This window comes from Sander lucioperca, chromosome 1 (assembly GCF_008315115.2).
Source record: "Sander lucioperca isolate FBNREF2018 chromosome 1, SLUC_FBN_1.2, whole genome shotgun sequence".
In the NCBI taxonomy this organism is placed as follows: Eukaryota; Metazoa; Chordata; class Actinopteri; order Perciformes; family Percidae; genus Sander; species Sander lucioperca.
The window spans coordinates 30,506,415-30,528,071 of NC_050173.1; the positions used below are offsets into that span (position 1 = coordinate 30,506,415).

A 21,657-nucleotide genomic window follows, 5' to 3' on the forward strand; every position below is an offset into this window, starting at 1 on the left:
ACTGTCCAGTTGCTTGAGGCACGAAGCAGGTGGCTAACTGCTGCTGGTTCATGAAACTCCTCTTGAATGTTTTTAAGGGTAAAAAAAAAAAAAGTCAGACCAAGTTACTGTCCAGTTACTGCTTTGTGTTCAAACATGATAAGCATCTTTGTGTGCTCACCTTGGATATAAGTGCTCAGAGGGATATTCAAGCAACGATAAAGTTGCTTTTAAGGTTTGTGGTGTTTACAAACTATACTATCATGTGTCCTTAAATCAGTGTTGCTTCTGCTTGTGACCACTTTTCCTCTTGGCTGATACGGTTTGTTAGTGTTTTATTATTTTTTACAGACTCTACCCCTCTGCACCATAAATAACTGCAGGTTTTTCAACTTGTGTACACACATTTCCAGTAATGTATTTGGCCTAAGTTGAACCCTATTAAATGCCTCATCATGTCTTAGAGTGGCACACGCTGCTAATTGACATTAACCTTAACAGAGCTCGTCTGTGCACATGCCTTTGTGATATTTATTAGATCATTATGACGACTTTCGGTAACATGTCAAGAAACACACTAATGTGTCAACAAAGGCAGTGATAAAGAAGAAAACTGCAAACTAGTAAACATTGATGTAAAGAATGCCGGTCTCAAACTTCTAAGAAAAATCAGCTTTGAAAAATAATTTGAGTAAGAAAATGTATGCAATCTATTAACATGTTTGTTAGACCTCAAGGACACACACAATGATACACAATACGTTTTGGAGAATAATAGTGGACAGGGAACCTTCAAATTGTACAAAGCCTGTAGTGCCTATTTAGTAATGTTGAGTGATATAAAGCCAAACCTGTGTCCTAATTTCATACCAGTTCTAAGCTGTTTTTGAGTGTGTTCACCCTGGAAAAGCGAGAGACACAATTCAAAACTATTGTTTTGAGTGTACTGTTAATGTACACTTTTTCCCACAATGCAATGCAAAAAAGAAATGGAGGATGTATTTGTAGCTAGAAAAAAATCTAAGTAAATCGTGACGGACAGCTCCAGAAAGATCTTGGAAACAAAAAATAAAGATATTTGGGGTTCTCTTTGTTAGGGATGCACTGATCCGATTTTTCAAGTCCCGATACGATACCGAGTAGCGATCCGATACAATTTAATAAGCTGTATGCCTTAGCGTGTGAAAGTGACTTGAAAGTGACTGACGTGTGAGAGTGGTTTAATTGGCAGTGGCATGGTCAAATGTCAATGCATGGTCAATGTTTGTTGTATTGAATACAAAAAAAGATTAGTATATAGTACACACTGTATACAAATAATATGCAGTATAAAATTGGGACATACAGTAGTTTGTTGTTCCCAAAAATATGTCCACTGGAGAGCAGGAGATGTGAAATGACCTGAAACCTGAACACTGAAAGTCCTGAATGAACTCGGCTCTTAGTGGATGCGGAATAAACATTAAGTTTGTGCCTACTCAGAACCAGGAACTACTACAAGAAGCCATCGTGGCATTCTGCCCTCTACCAGGGCCAAAATAAGTAACTGACTGAATCCACACTCAAATTCAGACTGCCACATACAGTATTTTGTCATTTGTTGACAGAGGGCTGGAAGGAGAAAGATATTCACATGGCAACATACTGGTGTGCTGACCACAACCCATCTGCTATGTTTCGTACAAGTCTGACTCCTGACCTGAAGGATGTTTTTCCTGTTTGTTTGTCTTTTATTCTTCTTAATATATACAATAAAAAAGGATGGATATTTGAATTGTGGCTCACTGATGACTCAAGACTTCCATCAGTTTCAGACCAAATATTTTGTCTTAAACTCTAAAATTAAATTTCAGATTTGTGTTTCAAACTGCATGATAGAGGACATTGTTTATATATATATATTATAATAAAAAAAAATACATTGTGCTATTTCTACATTTACTTCAAGTTCCCCTCCATTAAAATGTTTTTTTTTTTCCTAGTTAATGTTTGAGCTTCACTGTACACAATGATGTAAATGCAGAGTTTGACACTAGACGAGTATTTTCACATTCATCAGCTGAAAATAGTAAGCTTCTATGTGCTCATTGAAAATCACATTTTCAGGGGCCCAATATGATTTGTAACATCACAAATAGCAAAACCAATCCTGGTCGAGTGTTCAACTTGCAAAAGTGTGATGTAGAAACTTGAAGCCTCCAGCACACAAATACTGAGAATGGATTTTACAGTAAAGTAGAAAACACCTTTTGTCCAGCAGTTCAACTTAAATTTATAGATTCTGGATTGTTTTTTATAAAGGAAGAGTAGATGTAGTTCCAAAGACTAAAAGATAATTGATTTTTTTTGTAAAAAGGACAAATCAGACACAAAATATTTTTCATTTTTCAAGTATAGCAATTTATGCTAAACATGTCTGGAGAGGATCTTTAAGTTTAAGATCTGAGTACAGTCACCTTTGCAGTAAGTTCAGCTCAATACAGATAGACTAAACTGTCAACAAACACCATTTAATGTCACTTCTGAATCGAATCAGCCTGCCATGAATCCAAAGAGAATTAACAGAAATGTCACCCTCCTGTGTTTAAGAAGAGAACAGCCAGGCCTCTGTGGGTTTGGCCTCTCAGCTGTTTTGTCCCAGTAGGGCCTCAAGTACCGCTCTGGTCTCCCAAGTTTGACTGCTCAGAGAATATGGCTTCAATAATGCTGAGGCCACAGATCGGTATCTTCTGTTTACTCCTGTGTCTCATGCCCGCTCTGCTGCTTGTATAACTTTTAATTTTGTGTTTATGGTGTCCTGTTGCCCCGGGACCTGTATTTTCATTTAACTGCCAGAAATAAATAGGAACAATTTCAATCTAGTTGTGTGACAAATAAAGTCTTGTCCAAACCTGTAATGTGAGCTATTTTTGACATGGACCACAAGGTGCATGTGAGAAAGAGAGAATTCTTTTCTGTCATCCTCAAGAACATTTTACAACTGTTATCAAGGGCTCTCTTACATTTTTGGTCAGTATGGGAAGAAACAGAGCCATGAATCATGACAGATTTGGCTATATGGAGGCTTTACAGGCCGGATGTATGGGGGTGTGCTTTCGATGCCAGGAGGGTCTGTATGTACACTCCCTCTTAAGGTCAAAGACACGGACATGGTTTACATTGTGTATGTGTGTGTGTGTGTGTGTGTGTGTGTGTGTGTGTGTGTGTGTGTGTGTGTGTGTGTGTGTGTGTGTGTGTGTGTGTGTGTTAGAGAGGGGGTCGATAGACTTCCCTCCCAAGGACAGTGGGACCCAGTGTGAGACAGAGCAAGGCGCTCTACCGTGGGATAAGTACAGGTTGGATATAGCAAGGGGTAGTTAAGTGGAAAAGACTAACAGATGCTGGGGCTAGTTTACTCGGGGGGAGGGAGCCTCACCACAGCTCGAGCACTAGCACCCCGAGAGAGAGAGAGAGAGAGAGAGAGAGAGAGACACACACACACACACACACACACACACACACACACACACACACACACACACACACACACACACACACACACTCTCACGAGAGAGAGGCTGCATTCTCACTGTGGCTCCATTTTACTGCGATGGCTGGAGAACAGTTTGTATCTCTTTAAGCTATTTTAACAGTAGAAGTCCCTTGGACAAAAAAGTAGTAAAGATGGACGTATCGCTCGTCAATTTCAGGACATTAAAGGATCAGCTCACCAAAATTACAAAAAATAAACAAATAATTTAGATGGGAATACCAAATGGAAAAAAAACATAACCTGCAGCTCCTCCAACTTTGCAACTCTATACAGTGTTGTTTTAAAAAAAAACAGTTGCCAGCCAATTAGAAAGAAGATATAACTTCAGTAAATGCATGACAAGCACTTGCTCTGTTAGTACCATCCATTATGTCGTTGTAACAACCTTGTATGTATCAGACTGGACTGCTTCCTATTCAACTAAAACTTTACTGTCAACCAAGTTTTCAAACCCTCTCGATAAATAATCGAGAGAACAATAAAATCTCAATAAAAATCTCAATAAAAGCCAGGATATAATATCGGTGCTATAAGGCATGGCCACACACACACACACACACACACACACACACACACAAAAACACACACACACACACACACACACACACACACAAACCACTGGCATACCAGAGTCTATATTTAAAATGAGCCCTGGGGATGTTTTTTTTATTTTCAGCATTAAGGCATTCTATCATAAGTGGTCAATGTGGATACATGAGTGTAGAGACAGACGCGTGTGTGTGTGCGTGTGTGTGTGTGTGTGTGTGTGTGTGTGTGTGTGTGTGTGTGTGTGTGAGAGAGAGAATCAGTGAGACTGGTGGAAAAACACAGGTATGATCAAAATATAATGATAGCATAGGAAGAGTATTGAGTCAACAGCTTTTTCACAATAAGACACTAAATGCTCATTCAGAAAATGAGCATGAGTGTGATTACGGAATATTTGAGCCAGACCCAAATAGGTACAAATTTGCTAAGGCTGCAAAATACCACCTTCCAAACTTGTAGCCGTTCCAAATACAGCCCTATCATCCCACGTCTCATTTTCAAAGCCTCTCTTTTCTCCCTCTCTCCTCCCACCACAAATCCCAGAACTTCGAGCAGAGAGAAACAGAGGAGATGAGGGAAGCATTTAAATCTAGCGTTCCGTGAGTGGTCGGGTCGGTGTCTGGAAATCTTTCACATCCTGTTTACGCCGGGCAGATTTCAGCCCGGGAACCACAGAGAGCTGGCAGGGCCTCCGCCTGGACACAACTCCTCTCTCTCTTTTCTATCTGCTCCCTGCCTCCCTCGCCCAAAGAGCTCAGTCTGCAAACCTTTCCACGCCACCTCCTTCCTATCAACACCTTCAAACCTAAAGCAAACACGTCTAGCTCGCTCTGCTGCCCGCGCCCGCAGGAATATATACGGCCGAGGTGGAATCGAAATCCTGATAAAAGGAATCCTTTTTATGCAGACCAAATGCAGCCAAATCACACAACACTCCCTTTAATATCCAAGTACAGGTTTAATACAGTTATGTTGTCATATTTACAGTTTCCTATATCAAACGGAAAGGTCCAGAGAATGCACAAGTTTTCATGCCTGTAAAGAATGGGATATTTGAGTGAAAATACAACATCTAAAAAGTCTGCAAAAGGTGATCAAACAGCGAAGATTAATGAACAAAGGATCCGTCTGTCCTCTCCTCTTTACACCCCCCCCACCCCACCCCTAAGTGAAAGAGTTTGTAGTTTTGGTCCTGTAGTTTTGTACCTCTTCCTCTGAACTCAGCGGCACTTGCAGGATTTGACGACCATATTGGAGAGTTGCTCAACGCGTGGTGTGCGGCCTATGAAGTACATAATGGTGAGGGGCTCCAGGTCCTGAGGAACGCAGCAGGGCGAGGCCGAGGCCTCAGGGTTCAGCTTGTTGTACAGGGGCAGAATCTGACCCGGGGAAAGAAATAAAGGAGAGTTAATCAGAGTGTTCAACTAAGAAATCAGTTTCTTAATATGAATGTTTTGCAGTGCAAGTTAGAGCAGCTTTGGTTATTTTACTTGAGACATTTTCTGTATTTGTGTTTTGTCTTTGTTCTTCTCACATGTGTGGAGTGTGCAGAGCTCAATTTGAAAAAGTTGATTTCATGTTCATTTTACACCAATCATGATTTAACAAAGGTTGACTCAAAATGTGATGACAGTTGTGTGGTTGTTCGCTTAGGTTGCCAGGCCACTGTTAAAGGAATAGTCCGACAATAATCCTCCTGTCTCCATTCTTTATGCTAAGCTAAGCTAACCAACTAGTGGTATCAATCTTGTCATCTTACTCTAGGCAGGCAGGCAAATAAGCTTATTTCCTGACATGTCTGAGTATTTCTTATGAAGCAGCAGCTGATGGAGCAGATTTCTCTTCACAAAAAATACCTAAGATTTTTTTTCTAAACTTTGATAGCTGTGTATTTAGTCATGAATATGTTTTAATGTCTCAGGGGCTTTTAAAGAAGGCTGTGTAGATAAATATATTACTGTCAAAGCCTTTAAAATACTTTAACATGTACAACAAAAACTGCCAAACTCCATCAAACCAAGCAAATCAAATCCTATGAAAGCCACAGTGGCATTTGTTGTCAGCAGCAAACTTAAGTATCAAATAAATGTGAGAATCCTACAAATCTATATTACAATCAAGAATGTAATGAAAGAAAAAGTTAATCAGAAGGTTCTGTAAGAGTCAGTCACAAGCTACGAGACGAACAGTCTGCGTTGCGTAACCCTATAATGTAACTGGCTTCTGTCAGGTGTCAGCCCATTTATGACGCTGGGGTTAACCAATCTTAGCTAACTGCGGTGTATAGCCGCCACAAACAATGCACTTAAAGCTCATTTAAAGGGAAACGTCACCCGCATTTCAAAGTTTCTGTACATTGAGGTTGATTGGAGTGTTTACTAGAGAGACTGAGGAGTTACTTCAGTTATTGAAGTTGCTTTTGTTTGTACTGGAGCAACATATAGTTTGGCTCTGACACTGAGAAGACTCTTTCCATTCAAATTATTAACCAAAGAAAAAGGTTGTGAATCTCGAGATTGTAGCAAAATATTTAAAAAAAAAGAGCACATTTGACTTTGTTTGACTTTCCTTAAAAAGGGTAGATTAACTTATTAGCCTGAGTGGTTAAAACAGATATGTTTGTTGTGGTGGTATGTATCACAGTGCCTTTATGGGCTTAGGAGAGATGCAGGTAGTCACAAACCAACGAAGCTTCAACATGCAGCCCTGGGTCATATCTCATCTTACAGAAATGGAAATATACCAACTCACCAAGTTATAGTGGTTGTTGGCACTCCAGAGGTAAGGACAGCTGCCGGCACAGAAGTTGGCTTTGTAACCTTTGGGCTCATGGATCCACTTCCAGTTGAGGTCCCGCCTGAAGTCGATGTAGAGCGAGCGCAGGCAGCAGCCCTGGTCTGAACCGCTGAGACACACAGAGAAGAGACACAACATACATGTATCTGAAATATTTCAGCTCCCATCCCGCTTTCATGGTCTGGGGCAAGGGCCCAAAGGGTCATGGGAAAATGACAATGGGTCACTATTGAAGAACCAGCCATCACAAGGTAGCCTTGCACAAGGCTATGCAAGGCTGCCAGAGTTTTCCTCTGCAGCGTGAGGTAGTCTAAATAAAACACTGCACGGATGTTGGCCTGCAGTATAAACACAGGGTCAATATTGTTAGTTTTGCCATACAATAGTTTGCAAAGTTTTGGGTCAGCAGAAAAAATCCACGGCAACGAGATTTCAGAATTACAAAACTACCTGTCAGTGCTGTCAGTCAGTCACACATAACAAACGAGGCTGGTTGGCGTCCTACCGGGAGCAGGTTGTGGTGTCTGTGGCGGCCGCCCTCTTCTTGCGGTTCTTCCTGACCGGGTTGTCCACTCTGTCACTGGGCAGTACGGTGAGGATGAGGTGCGGCGTCTTGGTGCTGAAATCTGCCTGGCCTTTAACCTGACCGGGCTTTCTGATCTGACGAAGCTGCTCATCATCCACACCTGCGGAGAGCAGTGTAACAGTTATTACAGTGGTTTCAACCTGGGGGTCGGGACCCTCAAGGGGTCGCAGGATAAACCTGAGAAATTAACAGGAAAGGAAATGTTTGTGTGTATTCTTTTTTTGGACACTTTTCTCTAAGAAAAAAAGCTTCTTTTTAAATCCAATACACTATACTGGATAGTCTTCCCTTTACATTACATGTCATTTAGCTGACACTTTTATCCAAAGCGACTTACAATTGCTATGTATATCAGAGATTGCACGCCTCTGGAGCAACTAGGAGTTAAGTGTCTTGCTCAGGGACACATTGGTTGATGTATCGCAGTGGGAATTGAACCCAGATCTCCCACACCAAAGGCATGTGTCATATCCACTGCGCCAAAGCGCCATCACCACCTGTCCACCTCTCTGTGAAAAATGATAAAAGGAACAGTACTCATTGTTCACAAAGCAAGATAAATGTAGCCTGCGACAAGAGTTTGTGAGCAGACATTGCTTTGTTGTGAAGGGTCACAAGGCAAAAAGGTTGGGAACTACAGAGTTAATAACACCTTTGAATTCCCACAGATTGCACACTTTAGATGCCAGAAAAATGTGGTAGTTACAGAAAACACTAAGGTCCAAGGGGTTTTTCTGAGAAGGCAGTGGAACACAAGTTTTACAATTTTTAATTATTGCTGAACAAATATTACAGTACATAAACACAAACAGATATATATATATATATATATATATATATATATATATATATATATATATATATATATATATATATATATATATATATATATACACATGATACAGTTGTTTCCTAAGCCAGGAATGACAGCCTGCCTGTTTGTATCTGTTTTCATGGTTTTTCTGAGCTCAAAACAAGCCCCTGCTTGTCTTACATCAGTATCAAAAGTCTACATTTTTTCCAAGTAGTGAAAAAACTGACTTGGCCCGGCTGAGTGTAAATCCTGAGGAAAGTGCCATCATTTGGGGCCTAAATGAAGTAACACAGACAGTCTGACATACAACAGTTTCACAGTGTGTGGAAGAACAGTCTCTCCATTATTCCTGTGCGATAGTGTGTAAGTGATTCATGAATCATTTTGGAGGCGCCTTACAGAAGACTCTCCACTTTAAGTTCACATTTTGTGACCTGTGGGATTATTGCTGTGCTGATAAATCTTACACAAGTGCTTTTAATGCCCTTACAAAGCCATTTGCAACCAACCTGTTCAATTTCTCTCTCCCCTTTCAGATAAAACTGAGGCTAAGTTTAACTTTATCGCCATGTTTGTTCATGTATTTGTTTATGTGTTGTGGTTAAATCAACAGCTAATTTTCACATGTGGCCCAAATAAAACCAATGTTGCATGTTGACCACATCCAGAAACAACCGACATCTACAGAAACTTCATCATGTTCAGGCTGAATCTATAATCTCAGTTTTTCCCTGAAGGTCTCTCTTAATGACATGAATCAGCTTCTCTGGATTTTTCTGTAAGAGGCATAAAAATGTTTCCCACTAGTCAGAATATAAAATATAAACACAGTTTAAGATTTAATGTCACTGTTGGTTAGTCCAAGCCTCAGAAAGTGGCTCTATTTGTCCACTCTGCACATACATATTTATGAGTACTAAGACTTGGTTAACAAAAAAAAGTGCAACAAACCTGCAAAGAGAGCTTCCAGCTCCTCACTCTTGTTGGGAACAATGTTGTTGGTGGACGGGACAAAAGTGCAGCAGGGACAGTGGACGCCCAACTTCAAGCCAAGATTATTCTCTAATTAGTAGGAAAGACACACATTGAGATCAGCTGATGGATCTGAAGTTCATAAACACTATGTATATATATATATATATATATATATATATATATATATGACTCATTATGTGGAGGAAGTGCTGAGGCAAACCTGGATCTGATACCCAGTCCTTAATGGTTTCGGTGACCTCCACAGAGATCCAGGCTCCCTTTGCCTTCGGCTGAACAGTGCGGGAGTCAATATAACGCTGAGTGGAGGTACTCTCTTCATCTGGCTTCAGCAGCTGACACACACACACACACACACACACACACACACACACACACACACACACACACACCGGAGTCAGTAAATATTATAATTTCCACTGTGGTAAAGGGGGCAGTGAGTTCATCTTCCTTCATTTTAACACAACACATGAATGGCACAGACACTGTGTGTCATAAAAACCAACAACAACCTGCAAATCTCTCATTAGACACATTCACTGTCCTGGGGCTAACATATTTCTGTGAGAGATGTGAAATGTCTCCCTCAAGTCAAAATATAAATATAGCTTAAATGTGTGAAGATTTGTTGTCATAATAGTTGTGTTAGCCTGACGCCCAAATTTCTGGAGGGAAAAATCTACAAAAAAAACAAAGCATGGATTCAGTGCCTTCTTCATAATTGCAGAATTTGTGTTTATTTGGATGTAAATGCTTAAAAAGACATAGCAGTCCAATTGTATCTCCCTGATATTGCTAATTACATGCTAGTTTTGGTGGTTCTGCCTCAGTCAAAGTGATAAACAGGGGAGCTTTGAGCCATCATACTGTTGTTTACCTGATAGATCTCCACTCTCTGCTCCGAGGCCCGGGCCTGCGGGTTGGGAGCTCTGAAGATCCTGAACTCAGCCTTGACCAGGGTGCTGTTGGTAAGGTCCACTCCACTGACGTCGAAGTGGACGACTCTGTAATGGGGGTTGGGAGCTGCTGACTGTACGGCATCTGGATGAAAGAAAACACAAAAAGGATGATGAATGATCCAACAACATCTCACGCCTTCTCCGACAATGTTGGATCATGCGCTGGACACTGTATACCATGGATCTCTGAGGTTCATCACTGGTATGAAAGCCCTCACTCACCATTGTGTACTGTATGAACGTGTTGGATGGCCTTCTTTATCAACACGGAGACTTCAACACTGGCATATCTTCATATACAAGGCTATTTTGGGTCTACTTCCATCTTACCTTCTGACCTATATCAGTGTAAATAGTACCAGGACTTACAATCTTTCTTCCCAGGATCTTTTCCTTCCGTCTATTCCAAAGGTTAGAACTGAGCTGGGGAAAAAGGCGTTAAGTTTGCTGCTCCCTCTACATGGAACAAGTTACAGAAATCCATGAAACTTAATGAGCTGGTCTCATTGGTCGCTTTTAAGAGGATGTTGATTGACTTGGAGGCAGCCACATCTGGCTGTAGAGGTTTTGCCTGATGTGTTTAGGATTCTGGTTGACTTTGAGGGATTTGCTGTTTCAGTTGTTTTATGTTTTTAGTGTTTTTGTGTTTGTATGTACTGTATGTGTGGTTGTACTTCTGCCAGCCTTGGCCAGGACACTCTTGAAAAGAGATTTTTAATCTCAATGAGTCTCTTCCTGGTTAAATAAAGATAAAATATATATATTTTTTTTAATTTAAAAAGCGCTGTGGAGCTGATGCATTGTCTCGGACATAATTACTGCTGATGAGTGTCTCGAAACTAAATTAAAGGTTTGGGCGTAGTGAAATGTGTCTGGTCTTATGTTTAATATATGGGTAATTGTTGCGTTGATGGGTTTTAATGTATGAAACATCACCTCCCAACTAAACAGTTATGTAATTATGTACCACGTAGTATCCAGTACCATTAATCTTAAAATCTCCCAAATGAGGTCCATCAACATCAAGTTTTGTTTCTATTTGTGAGAGCTGTGTGCTACAAACCACCACTGGCGGTTTGCCACCATAAAGCTGCTCTGAAGGCATCAGAGTATTGAGTGCCTTGCTCAAGGGTACATCTACAGCAGCTGTTATAAGAGGGGGGCAGGATAACTCCTGATAACTTGACCTTCTCCACAGTTCTTATCGAGATATTAGTCACCATGCATAAAAAAAACATTTTCCATACAACACTTATCAAATTTATTAAATATGGTACATTGTTACAGACTGAACTACCTAGCCATATATAAAGTAGTCAGTTAGAGCCACCTGGACCAGATTACATAAAAAAGATGCATCAATGCATCAGCTATTTAACCAACCCTAAAGGACCACTTTGCACCACCAGTTGTGTGTTGAACTTTTAACAAGTCAATGTTACTGCCAATACTCCTGTACTATTACTCCAGTAACATTTTGAATGCAGCAGTTTTACTTGTAAAACAGTAAAAAACATATTTTTATAAGTAGGATCTTAATTATTCCAGACCACTGATACTTTCAAGACAGTATGAGAAATGGTACGGAGCTGAATCCTATTCAGTCTGTGCACTTTATTCTAAATATGTGATACATAAAGAAAAAGGATCATGCTAAGGTAAATCCACAAAAATGGACTGCTGCTGCTATTTCTTTCATTAAATATCGGATATGCTACTTTCACCTCTTCAGGACTCTAAAACTCCTTCAAAATAAACAATCTAAGAAGGAAAAATCCCTCTTTAGTTGAGTTTTAATCAGGTTCTAACCAGTAGTGAAGTTCCACGGATAAAGCATTTTAAAGTTTATTTAAAGGACTCACAAGAAAACAAGTTTGTAACCATTATATTATGTCATTTGGATGATTCCAGTAGGCTCTTTTTGGACCACACATTGAGAAGCTATATCATACATCATATGGACTTACTTGTGTCGGTGCGGGGGGGCAGCATGTCAATCCTTTGCACCTCTTTTGCATAATAGTCCTCTTCGCTGCTCTCGCGCTCGCACGCGGACTCGGCCAGACGCGCGCGCTCCTTCAGCAACTCCCGCGTGCTGTTGTAGAGCAGCATGACCTCCGGGGGCACCGAGCCAGGCGGCGGGGCCTCGTCCTTCTCCGGCGGGCTGCGGATGCGGAGCTTACTCAGGATCTGTCCGCGGACCGCCTCGATGCGCCGGGACTTCTGCGCGTCCAGGTTGATGGAGTGGCACGTGTTGAACCCCTCCACCAGCAACACACCGGAGAACCGGAGCAGAAGCAGCAGCAGCGAGAGGCGGAGGAGCCACATTGTCCGGGGAGGAGACGGAGGGACAGAGATTCTCTGAACGGCCGTGGAGAAAATCCAGCTGAAACTGTTGCGGTCAGTGTAGGAGACTGTCACTAAAGCGGAGTCTCAAAAACCAAGAACGAAGAAATATGTGCGTAAAGTGGTTTAAAATATAAAACTGAGGGTTAAACCAATGTCTCCAAAACTATTGGAGTACAATAATAAAAAATAAAAAAAAATAAACAAAAAACAATATCCAGTCCTAACAGACTATTTGGGTCAAAACCACTTTCTGTGGAAAGAAAAAACACATCTGCTGACTTCACACTTAATCTGCTATGGTTATTTTATAACATTGTTCATACACGCGCCTGCATATTTTAACACCAGACACATAAAGACGCATAGCCAGTTATTCTTTAGAGTCTACATTTAAATTGTTGAATTAAAAAACAACACGCGGATCCGTACAACTGCTTCCACACGCCAAATGACATCACACTACAACCAAGCCCCACTGTAAAAACCTCACATTTAGTGATTGAAGTTTGGCTTACACTTGAATTCCAATCGAAAAGCTCCGGGGTTGTCCCGTGCGTGCGCACTTTCTGCGTGTAAAAGTGAAGATATTTAATTACTGTTAATTAACCGATACATTAATTTTATCCGTCTCCATTTTCCGTCGTCCATCCTCGGATAATTCAACAGCTTTCAGGAGAAAAGAGTCATCACAGGAGCTCAGCCCATGTCGCAAATCCTCCAAACAAAAACCTGAGCTGCTCACTTTATCTGAAGCAGCGCGGCTCCCGTGCTTTCACCTCCGAAACACCCATCTGTGGAGCAAAAACTGGCCCATACCCGCTTCCAGAAAATCTAGTTACAGCTTTAAAAAACACACCCAATTAGGTCCTCTCATTCCCCGCTATATGTAAACAGAAAGCAGTCTGCACTAAAACGTAGGAGGATACTGTTGATTTATGTTGGAAAAACCATGGTGGGCCTGTTAATCCCCCTCATATAAACATCAAAACACGGAAAAAGTCAGACGACATAAAAAGACATGACGCAGAAAAATATATGAAAGAAGTCCTTGTGCTGTGAATTCAAAAAAGAGGAAACTTCACAGTAAATTACAGATCCCCGGTTTAAATGAGCTCCAGCCTGAAAGCTCTGCTGAAAACACTGAGACCTGCTGCATGATGTGACTCCATTATTCTGCAGATCCTCTGAGAGAAAGGCTCAGACAGAAGGAGGTGGAGGAGGGAGGGACTGGATGTGAGAGAAGTGGTGGTGGTGGTGGTGGGGCGGGTTGCCACCAAGGGAAGGGAGTGTGTGATTATGTAGGCAAGAGCCATCTTCCTCTCTCAAACACATTTTGCAATTTCTTCTCTCCACAAAAATACTTGCACCACCCTCTCTCTGCAGGTGAACATCCCCTGAGGACATATCAGTATCAGGCTTAAAGGAAGAGTTCGACATTATGGGAAATATTCACTATCTTACCGAGAATTAGATGAGAAGATCGATAACTTAACAGTACCGACCTGTATAGTAAATATGAAGATAGCTTAACGTAGAGCCAGCAGCCGGTTACCTTAGCCTAGCATAAACACTGGGAATAGGGAGAACAAGATAACAAAATCTGCACACCAGCACAAATTAAACAAATACGATATCACATCAGTGAGCTTTAGAGTTGCTAGTAGATGGATTTTGTTACCTTTGGACAAAACCAGGCTAGCTCTTTTCCAGTCTTTTTGCTAAACTAAGCTAACAGACTGTAGCTTCATATTTAACGTTACAGCACAAAAAAATTCCCCAAAATGTCAAAAATACATTTTTAAACATCAAAATGATCAAAAAGAAGATAGTCCATGCCAGTGATTTCAAAACACAGCTTCAGGTAGGACCCCAGTGCAATTTTCAGGTTAGACTCACTCATACCGATAACTTAAGGCTTATCCGAATTCTATTAAATTTACTCCATAGCCCATCCCTTTTTATCTTTATCTTTTCTAGCTACCAATCTAGGCCCTTTCTTTTCTCTCTGTTCCTCTTTCGGTCTCATTGTTAATTACAGCTCAGAACTTGGAGAGGACTGTTAATCTGTCAGGGGTGGTTTTTATTGCTGCTCTGCTGCCATCCCATTATACCATTATAATAGTTGCGGGTGCAGGCCTGTAATTGCTGTAAGTAGAAGGGAAAGGTAGGAGAGACTCAGGCTCCCTTGAGGCTTCTGGTCAGGGCAACCCCCCCCCCTTTCATCATCTGTCCTGGCAAGGTTTCTAAAAATGATTACAATGCCTGCGAACAAACAGACTCCTGTTCCAACTTGACTGCTGCTGCACAATCTTAGCCAGAAATGATTGGAAATACACTTTATTTGTCTATGTGGACTTCAACTCTTTCTTTGAGCAGACACACCGTGGGACATCTTAGATCACAGGAGCCCGCCCAGGTGGGGTGTCGTGTGAGTGCGTGCGTGTGTGTGGCATAAAAAAGAAAGACTTCCTCAAAAACAACTTCCAGCCTGCCTGCTTTTTCTGCCTCTTTTCCTCAAAGCCAAATATAGACAAGCCACTGCCACGTCATCTGGCCCTCAGCACTTTCTTAACCCTGAGAGAGGGCGAGATGGGGTTCAGAGCCTGCCTTTCACTCTGGAGCCTCAGGGGTTATATATTTTAGCATGTCTGTAATAAAAGAGAATACATATTTTCCACAAAAACCTTAAACAATGTTGGCTGTCGTGGAAATCAAAACAGTTTTATTGAAAAAAGAAAGAAAAAAAGAACCCAAACAGTTACAAAAATAAATACAGATAAAACCACTCTGGGTTACTCTCAGGGAACATTTCCATCCGTTATTCTTGAAATCTTTTTCCTCCATTGGCAGCATCACTCGTAAATGTCATAACAACAATCAACCAAACAGCGTGGCCTATGGCCTATTTTCTCATGGCCCCAACTTAAGTCCCACCTTTCTCTTCTCTCTCTCTGAATACCCTCTCTCAATCCAATCTGAGTGACACCTTGAGGTGAGGTTGTGTATGAGAACCGTTGATGTCGTGGAGCTGCCGTCTACACCTCATCCTCGTTCAGCAGCATGTTGGGGATTCCTCTGGAGATTGGGAACTCTCGTCCTGATTCAGGGCACCGCAGACAGCCCTCTATCACCTCCACCTGCAACACAAAACACACACATTCACTGTGCTACATGTACGATTACCATTAAAACATGTTTAATATATGAATGTCAATAATTATTTTTAATAGCTTAGTATTGTATGCACCACAAAAAGGTATGTGTAAAGGCTTTAGGCCACCCTACACGTTATTGTAGGCCCAGTTTAATATGCAACTCAATTTCATACAATATGTAGTGGGGGGGGTCCCTGCTCTGTCTCTATTTCAGCTAAGGGGTCCTTGGTCTAAAAAACATTGAAGGCCCCTGCCATAGAGGAAATAACGTGATATGGCCAAAAGTATACAGACACCCTTGTCGCCATACTTTTGGTTTGGCCTCTTAGTTCCAAATAAGGGAAATCTAAATGCTAGGTGTAGACCGAATCACTGTGACATCATACTATCACAAAAATCACTTCCGAGCAGACAAATATGTGAGAGATATGTGAAATCGGCCAACTTGTTAATTTCTGTTGTCATTTTTTGCCATGACTAACCTTTAAAGATATTAGTGATAGACCGATTTTATCGGTCGGTCGATATATTGGACCGATATTTGCGTTTTTTACGCGTATCGGCATTGGCCGATACGCGGCTGCTGCGTTCGCCGATAGTTTTTCCCGGCATTATTTACAGACAGGTGTCCACAGGCAGCTCTGTGTTGCTGGAGACGCTGCAGTTCACGTGCAGACCATGCACGGCCCCTCCCCCACTAGCAGAGTGCTGGGCAGTGACTGATTATATATATATATATATCTATATATATATATATATATATATATATATATCTCTATATATATATATATATCTCTATATATATATATATATATATATATATATCTCTATATATATATATATATATATATATATATCTATATATATATATATCTATATATATATATATATATATATATATATATATATATATATATATATATACACACACACACACACACACACACACACACACACCTTGGTGCAGGCCATGCACGGCCCCTCCCCCACTAGCAGAGGCTTCCAGCACCATGGCAGTCTTAAATTACAAATCAAGCACTTTATATCAATGGCTACTTTTCAGGTTTATTGTTTTCTTAAATTATTTAAATGTGTTGACAAAGGACATTTTGTGATGACCTGATTATATCTGTCTTATAATATGTCAGCAAGCAATGCATCATCAAGGCTGTGTTGTAGATGGTGATGAAAGCCTTTTACCCTTGCACAGTTAACCATATGCAGTGCACCCATCCATATGATGCAAAAAAAAAAATCGGTATCGGCACTAAAAAAAAATCCATATCGGTCGATCCCTAAAAGATATAGAATTAAACATGGTCCGACCTATCTGACGTTTCAGCCGTTCTTCTTTCCTGTACTGTGTTGTTTTGCTAGCGTCTTTGATAAACCAAATCAAGTGTTACAAACAGCAACATCTCACCACCTGTCGGACTGACTGCTGGTTTTGGGTGGTGTCATTTTCTTTATTCTGTGGCCCAACAGGTAAATTAGGTCTCCAATCTAAGGTTAGTGAAAGTGTTGACATATGAAAGCATCAAACATGCATTTTAGATGAAGGAGATGAGACTATATCCAGTTGTTCCTCATCCCCGTTTGCTCAGCACCATTAAATTGTATGTGTGGGACATAGGTGTTTTCTACCTGGAAGTTTATGTAAACAAACATTGTGATTGGGTCTATACAATGAGTTTTAGACCCCTGGGCTGTGGCCTGGTACATGGCTTTGGAACATTTGCTACTGGGCCATGAGAAAAAGATGGGATTCTGCAAAGACAGCTTTATAATAATTGTATACCTTAATAGGCTATATGTATTCAGTACCTTTCAGGATTACATGAAATATGTGAGGCTTATCTGTATTTTATTTTTTTAAATCTAGTACGTACAAAAAAACAAACAAATAAAGTTAATAGTAGCCTGTGGAGTTTCTGAACACTAGTAAAGCTATGGAGCTGTTTTTTTTTTTGTTTTTTTTAAAGAGGGTGCCCCTGTTTTGTTTATCTCGTGTATGCCATATACAGTCCTGCCAATGGCTTCACACTATTCCAATCATCTACAGGTGGCAGTAATATGCCCAGCGCTAAAAAGGCAGCGAAGAAGAAGACTGCATGAAAGTAAACATTAATGTAAACAATGAAGGATTAAAAATACTGTATATTTAAAAAAACGTTTTGGCTAATGTTTTATAGGGAAGAAAATGCATCCAACACATTTGTAAGACCTCAAGGTGTGTGTGTTGTGGTGAGTAAAATTTAATGTACACATCACTTTTGTTTACAATAAATAGTTTCAGCAGTTTGGGGAAGCCAACATGACCCCCGTGAACAATGCTGGGTCCACACAGAAATAGATTTCAGAGTTTAGTGTGGAAGAACTTGACTGGCCTGCACAGAGCCCTGACCTCAACCTCATCCAACAACTTTGAGATGAACTGGAACCAGTATTGGACCTCACTCCTGCTCTTGTGGCTGGTTGGAGCAAATCCCTGCAGCCAGTGAAAAGTCTTCCCAGAACAGTAGATGCTGTCATAGCAGCACAAAGCGGCTATGACATAGCGGGCGGCTGTGGCTCTGGAGGAAGAGCGGGTTGTCCACTAATAACAGGGTTGACGGTGTGATTCCTGGCTCCTCTGTCGCCACCAGTGTGCGAGTGTGTGAATAAGAGGCAAAATGTAAAGCGCTTTGTCCGTTAATGTAGAACAGCACTATATAAGTGTGTTTACCATTAAATGCCAATGGCTTTGTAATGAGGTGTTTTAACAATCATGTGTGATGTTTGTGAGTCAATACTTTTGGCAATGCAGTGTAATGGGGTTGGAATAATGTCTAAAACTAAAGTATTTTAGTTCCTGTGTTTGAACTCTACATAAATGGCACTCCTCGCCACTGAATGGACGTGGTGCATGAACAAGACACTGTGCAGGAAACGACCACATCAAAGCTTTGCTGCTAATTGCCATTTCCAGTAATAGAAACATGATGTGAAATGCCAACTGTACCTTTGTTACAGTGTTATGTTACCATCTGAGAGTGATTATTGTAAGTTGTTTGAGTTATTTCCAAAAGGTGTACTTAAGTGTTCTACACAAAAACATCCCATAATTATCATAATGATTCATTCACTGTGTTCAATGAAACAAGAAAAGGTACCACTGCTGGGATCCACACAGTGGATTATAATCAAGAATGGAGAAGTGGTCACTTTTCATAGAGTCCACCAACGCAAAAGGACCACGATTCACTTTCCTTACTTTATATAATGGGTTCAGGCTTGTGAAAATGTGTCGGTTGTGATTTAGAGTATTTTCCCCAAATCAAGATATTTGTAACAATGGGGAAAAGAGCTACAGCTACACCAAGTAGTTCGGAAATTGAATAGACGATCAACAGAAATTGTATATATTTTGATAATCGATTGATGATGTCATTTTTTTTGGTTCCAGCTTCTTCAATGTGAGGATTTGCTGTTTTTCTCTTTTCTATACAATTGTAAACTAAATATCTTTGGGATTTGGACTGTTGGTCGCCCCCCCCATTTTAAAGACCAAAAGATTAATCACGCATCGAGAAAACAATTGGAAGATTATTTGATAACGAAAATAGTCGTCACAGCCCTAAAAAGAACATCAGTTACTACAAACTGTAGTATTTACTACAATAGACACAATTGCAGTCAAAAACACCCACCAGTACTGACAGGAATGACTGAGCTTCTTACCTCTAATAGCACTCTGTGCACTTTCTTCAGGAACTCTTCATTGTTCTCATATTCCGGTACCAGCTCATCAGGCAGGTCTTGCCGTTGACCCAACTAAAGAGGGAATGAGACAGGTGTTCAAACTGGGCAGTTGTAAATTTATTAGTGGGTGTTAATTGGTGGCAGAAGAGAATATTACATTTTCTTCACCTACTGGGGAAAAACACACTAAAGAAATAAAAACACAATGACAAAATCCCCAACACGCCAGTAATGGAATTCTGTTAACGGTTTACTGGGGTATCAAGCCTTAGGAGTACACCCTCTGTTAACCATTCCTTCATCTACAACCACTGCTGTTGATACAAAGTACTCCACATTCACTCTTGTCCTATAAATGATTACAATGTGAGATTTTTCCAATAGATAAAACTATAATTCAACACAAGACAACATTTTATAGTGAATCAGTGAAGAGAAGGTAACAAAAATAACAGAACTAAACTAATCTTTTCTTATATTACACAATAGTTTTTTCCCCTATTTGAATTGGATTGTTCCAAATAGAAGAATATCTTTGCTTATGTTGAGAGATATTTAACAGCTTAGAGGCTTTTGCCACGTCGCTCCAGAATGCCCCAACATTTTGCTGATATTCATGTTTATAATGTCAGATATAACAAGTTCTGACAGTCTCTGGTGCAGTATGACTCACCTCCTCTGCAGCCTGGACCAGAGCGCTCCACTCCAGTTTGGGGATCATGCGGGTGACAAACTGAGGGTTGAAGTCCACCTCATTCACCTTCACCTCAGTTGCCTGCTTGAAGAAAACAACGCAGTCTATCAGTGTGGGCGGTCTTCAGACAGCAATGCTGTCCTTCCACACACTTTACGGTGGTGTTCAAAATCACTTCCTCTGTCATTTGTTCCCTCCTATCACTGGCATAAAAAACTGTTGACTTTACAGGGACCAATGAGTGAGTTTTCCGCACATTATAATTATTAATTACTGACAGGTACAGTATAGGGTCACATACAAGCACTGCTTTCTAGTAAAACTGTAGTGTACATGCTATAGACATGTTTTCTATTTTCAATAAGGGTACTTAACCACTATAACGCTTATATTTCACATTGAGAATTCAGAAACTCAAATGAAATGGCAGAGGGTAAATATATTGCACATTGTGTTATTTTGACCACAGAAGTATCAAAATATTCAATATAGAGATAGTATTAAAAACCAATATATAGGTACAGGTCTAATTCGAGTTATGCATATTTTAAAACAATGTATTTATTTCTGCAGTTTAAGGAGATAAGTGCTAACTTGCTAACCTCTAGTCAGCTTGTTATTGAACGTAAGAAGTTGTAGGAGAATAAAACAAACAACTATGCATGTTCAATACACTACAAGTGAGTTTCTCTCTCCTCTCATTTTGCATTGCATTGAGCCACACAACATAAAACACACGCCATGAAGACTGTGATGATTCAGTAGTGTTAGCGTTAGCCATGTAGCTAACGTTAGCCTGGTGTTGACAGTTTACCTTGATGAGCAGCGGGTATCCTTTAGTGACTCCCTTCACGTGGGATGTCAACATGTTGTGCGTGAGCAGCTTCATGTTTACAAACTACTGTCACTGGTTCAATGGTTTTTTTTTCCAGGTAAATGTACCCAGATAGTGTCAGTGTATCACCTACGTTAATCACGCTGTTTGGTTTACATGTGGACCGGAAGTGCCTCTGTTGCATCGCTTAAAACGTGCCCCGAAGTTTTAACTCGACTACCATTGGTTCCTTGGTTAGAGCCGTTACTTAGCTTTATTTAATGTCTCTTTATAGTAATCCCTTCAGTGTCATTCACTATGTACCGAATCAAATTATAGCCAGTATAATATAACAGCTGTTCACAATAACCAGTGGTAAAAAGAATAGTATATGTATTACACGATTGGATTATTGTTACTGATGCATTAACGTGGTAACAATTTAAAATAGCTATTTTTTACAATTACATGTAGTTTTTGGTATTATAACAATGGGTCAGTCGATCACTTTTTGTAACTAATCTAAACTTTCTAGAAAGTTCCCGGAGTAACTTTAGCATTTCAATAAAAGCAGTGAGGTAAAAAGTCAATAAAAAGTTATTATTTGCCTCTGAAAAGTAACTGAGATGTCTAAAGTAAAGATCAATTGCCACAAACCTGTACTTAAATACAGTACATGAGTAAATGTACTTTTAA

At 40.3% G+C, this 21,657-nt stretch overlaps 2 protein-coding genes across 3 annotated transcripts; both read right to left on the bottom strand.

Annotated features, from left to right (window-relative positions):
* Positions 1-4,983: 4,983 nt before the first annotated feature.
* tgfb5 (transforming growth factor, beta 5) lies at positions 4,984-13,882 on the bottom strand. Its single transcript, XM_031303438.2, has 7 exons — positions 12,176-13,882; positions 10,127-10,290; positions 9,452-9,584; positions 9,208-9,318; positions 7,362-7,542; positions 6,812-6,965; positions 4,984-5,439 (listed from the first exon to the last, which is right to left on the bottom strand). Exons 1-7 carry the CDS (start codon positions 12,534-12,536, stop codon positions 5,281-5,283), a joined length of 1,263 nt encoding a protein of 420 aa, XP_031159298.1. The 5' UTR covers positions 12,537-13,882; the 3' UTR covers positions 4,984-5,280.
* A 1,360-nt stretch (positions 13,883-15,242) lies between these two features.
* Positions 15,243-21,212, bottom strand: trmt112 (tRNA methyltransferase subunit 11-2). Of its 2 annotated transcripts, none has more exons than XM_031303017.2 (4): positions 20,962-21,212; positions 20,127-20,228; positions 19,433-19,525; positions 15,243-15,694 (listed from the first exon to the last, which is right to left on the bottom strand). In XM_031303017.2, exons 1-4 carry the CDS (start codon positions 21,034-21,036, stop codon positions 15,593-15,595), a joined length of 372 nt encoding a protein of 123 aa, XP_031158877.1. In that variant the 5' UTR covers positions 21,037-21,212; the 3' UTR covers positions 15,243-15,592. The 2 variants fall into 2 exon arrangements, with proteins under 2 accessions (XP_031158877.1, XP_031158876.1); XM_031303016.2 differs by having other exon boundaries at positions 20,127-20,231; positions 20,962-21,177.
* Positions 21,213-21,657: the final 445 nt, after the last annotated feature.

What these genes read in the sequence shown, in the direction of transcription:
- tgfb5 (XM_031303438.2), bottom strand. Translation starts at nt 12,536, where the DNA reads ATGTGGCTCCTCCGCCTCTCGCTGCTGCTGCTTCTGCTCCGGTTCTCC. An exon ending in GCTGGAAGCTCTCTTTGCAG is followed by an intron (nt 7,543 to 9,207) that starts GTTTGTTGCACT and finishes TGCTCTCCGCAG; the next exon opens with GTGTGGATGATGAGCAGCTT. An exon ending in CCAACAACCACTATAACTTG is followed by an intron (nt 5,440 to 6,811) that starts GTGAGTTGGTAT and finishes TCCCCGGGTCAG; the next exon opens with ATTCTGCCCCTGTACAACAA.
- trmt112 (XM_031303016.2), bottom strand. Translation starts at nt 21,036, where the DNA reads ATGAAGCTGCTCACGCACAACATGTTGACATCCCACGTGAAGGGAGTC. An exon ending in TGGTCCAGGCTGCAGAGGAG is followed by an intron (nt 19,526 to 20,126) that starts GTGAGTCATACT and finishes TTCCCTCTTTAG; the next exon opens with TTGGGTCAACGGCAAGACCT. An exon ending in TGCACAGAGTGCTATTAGAG is followed by an intron (nt 15,695 to 19,432) that starts GTAAGAAGCTCA and finishes TTTGTGTTGCAG; the next exon opens with GTGGAGGTGATAGAGGGCTG.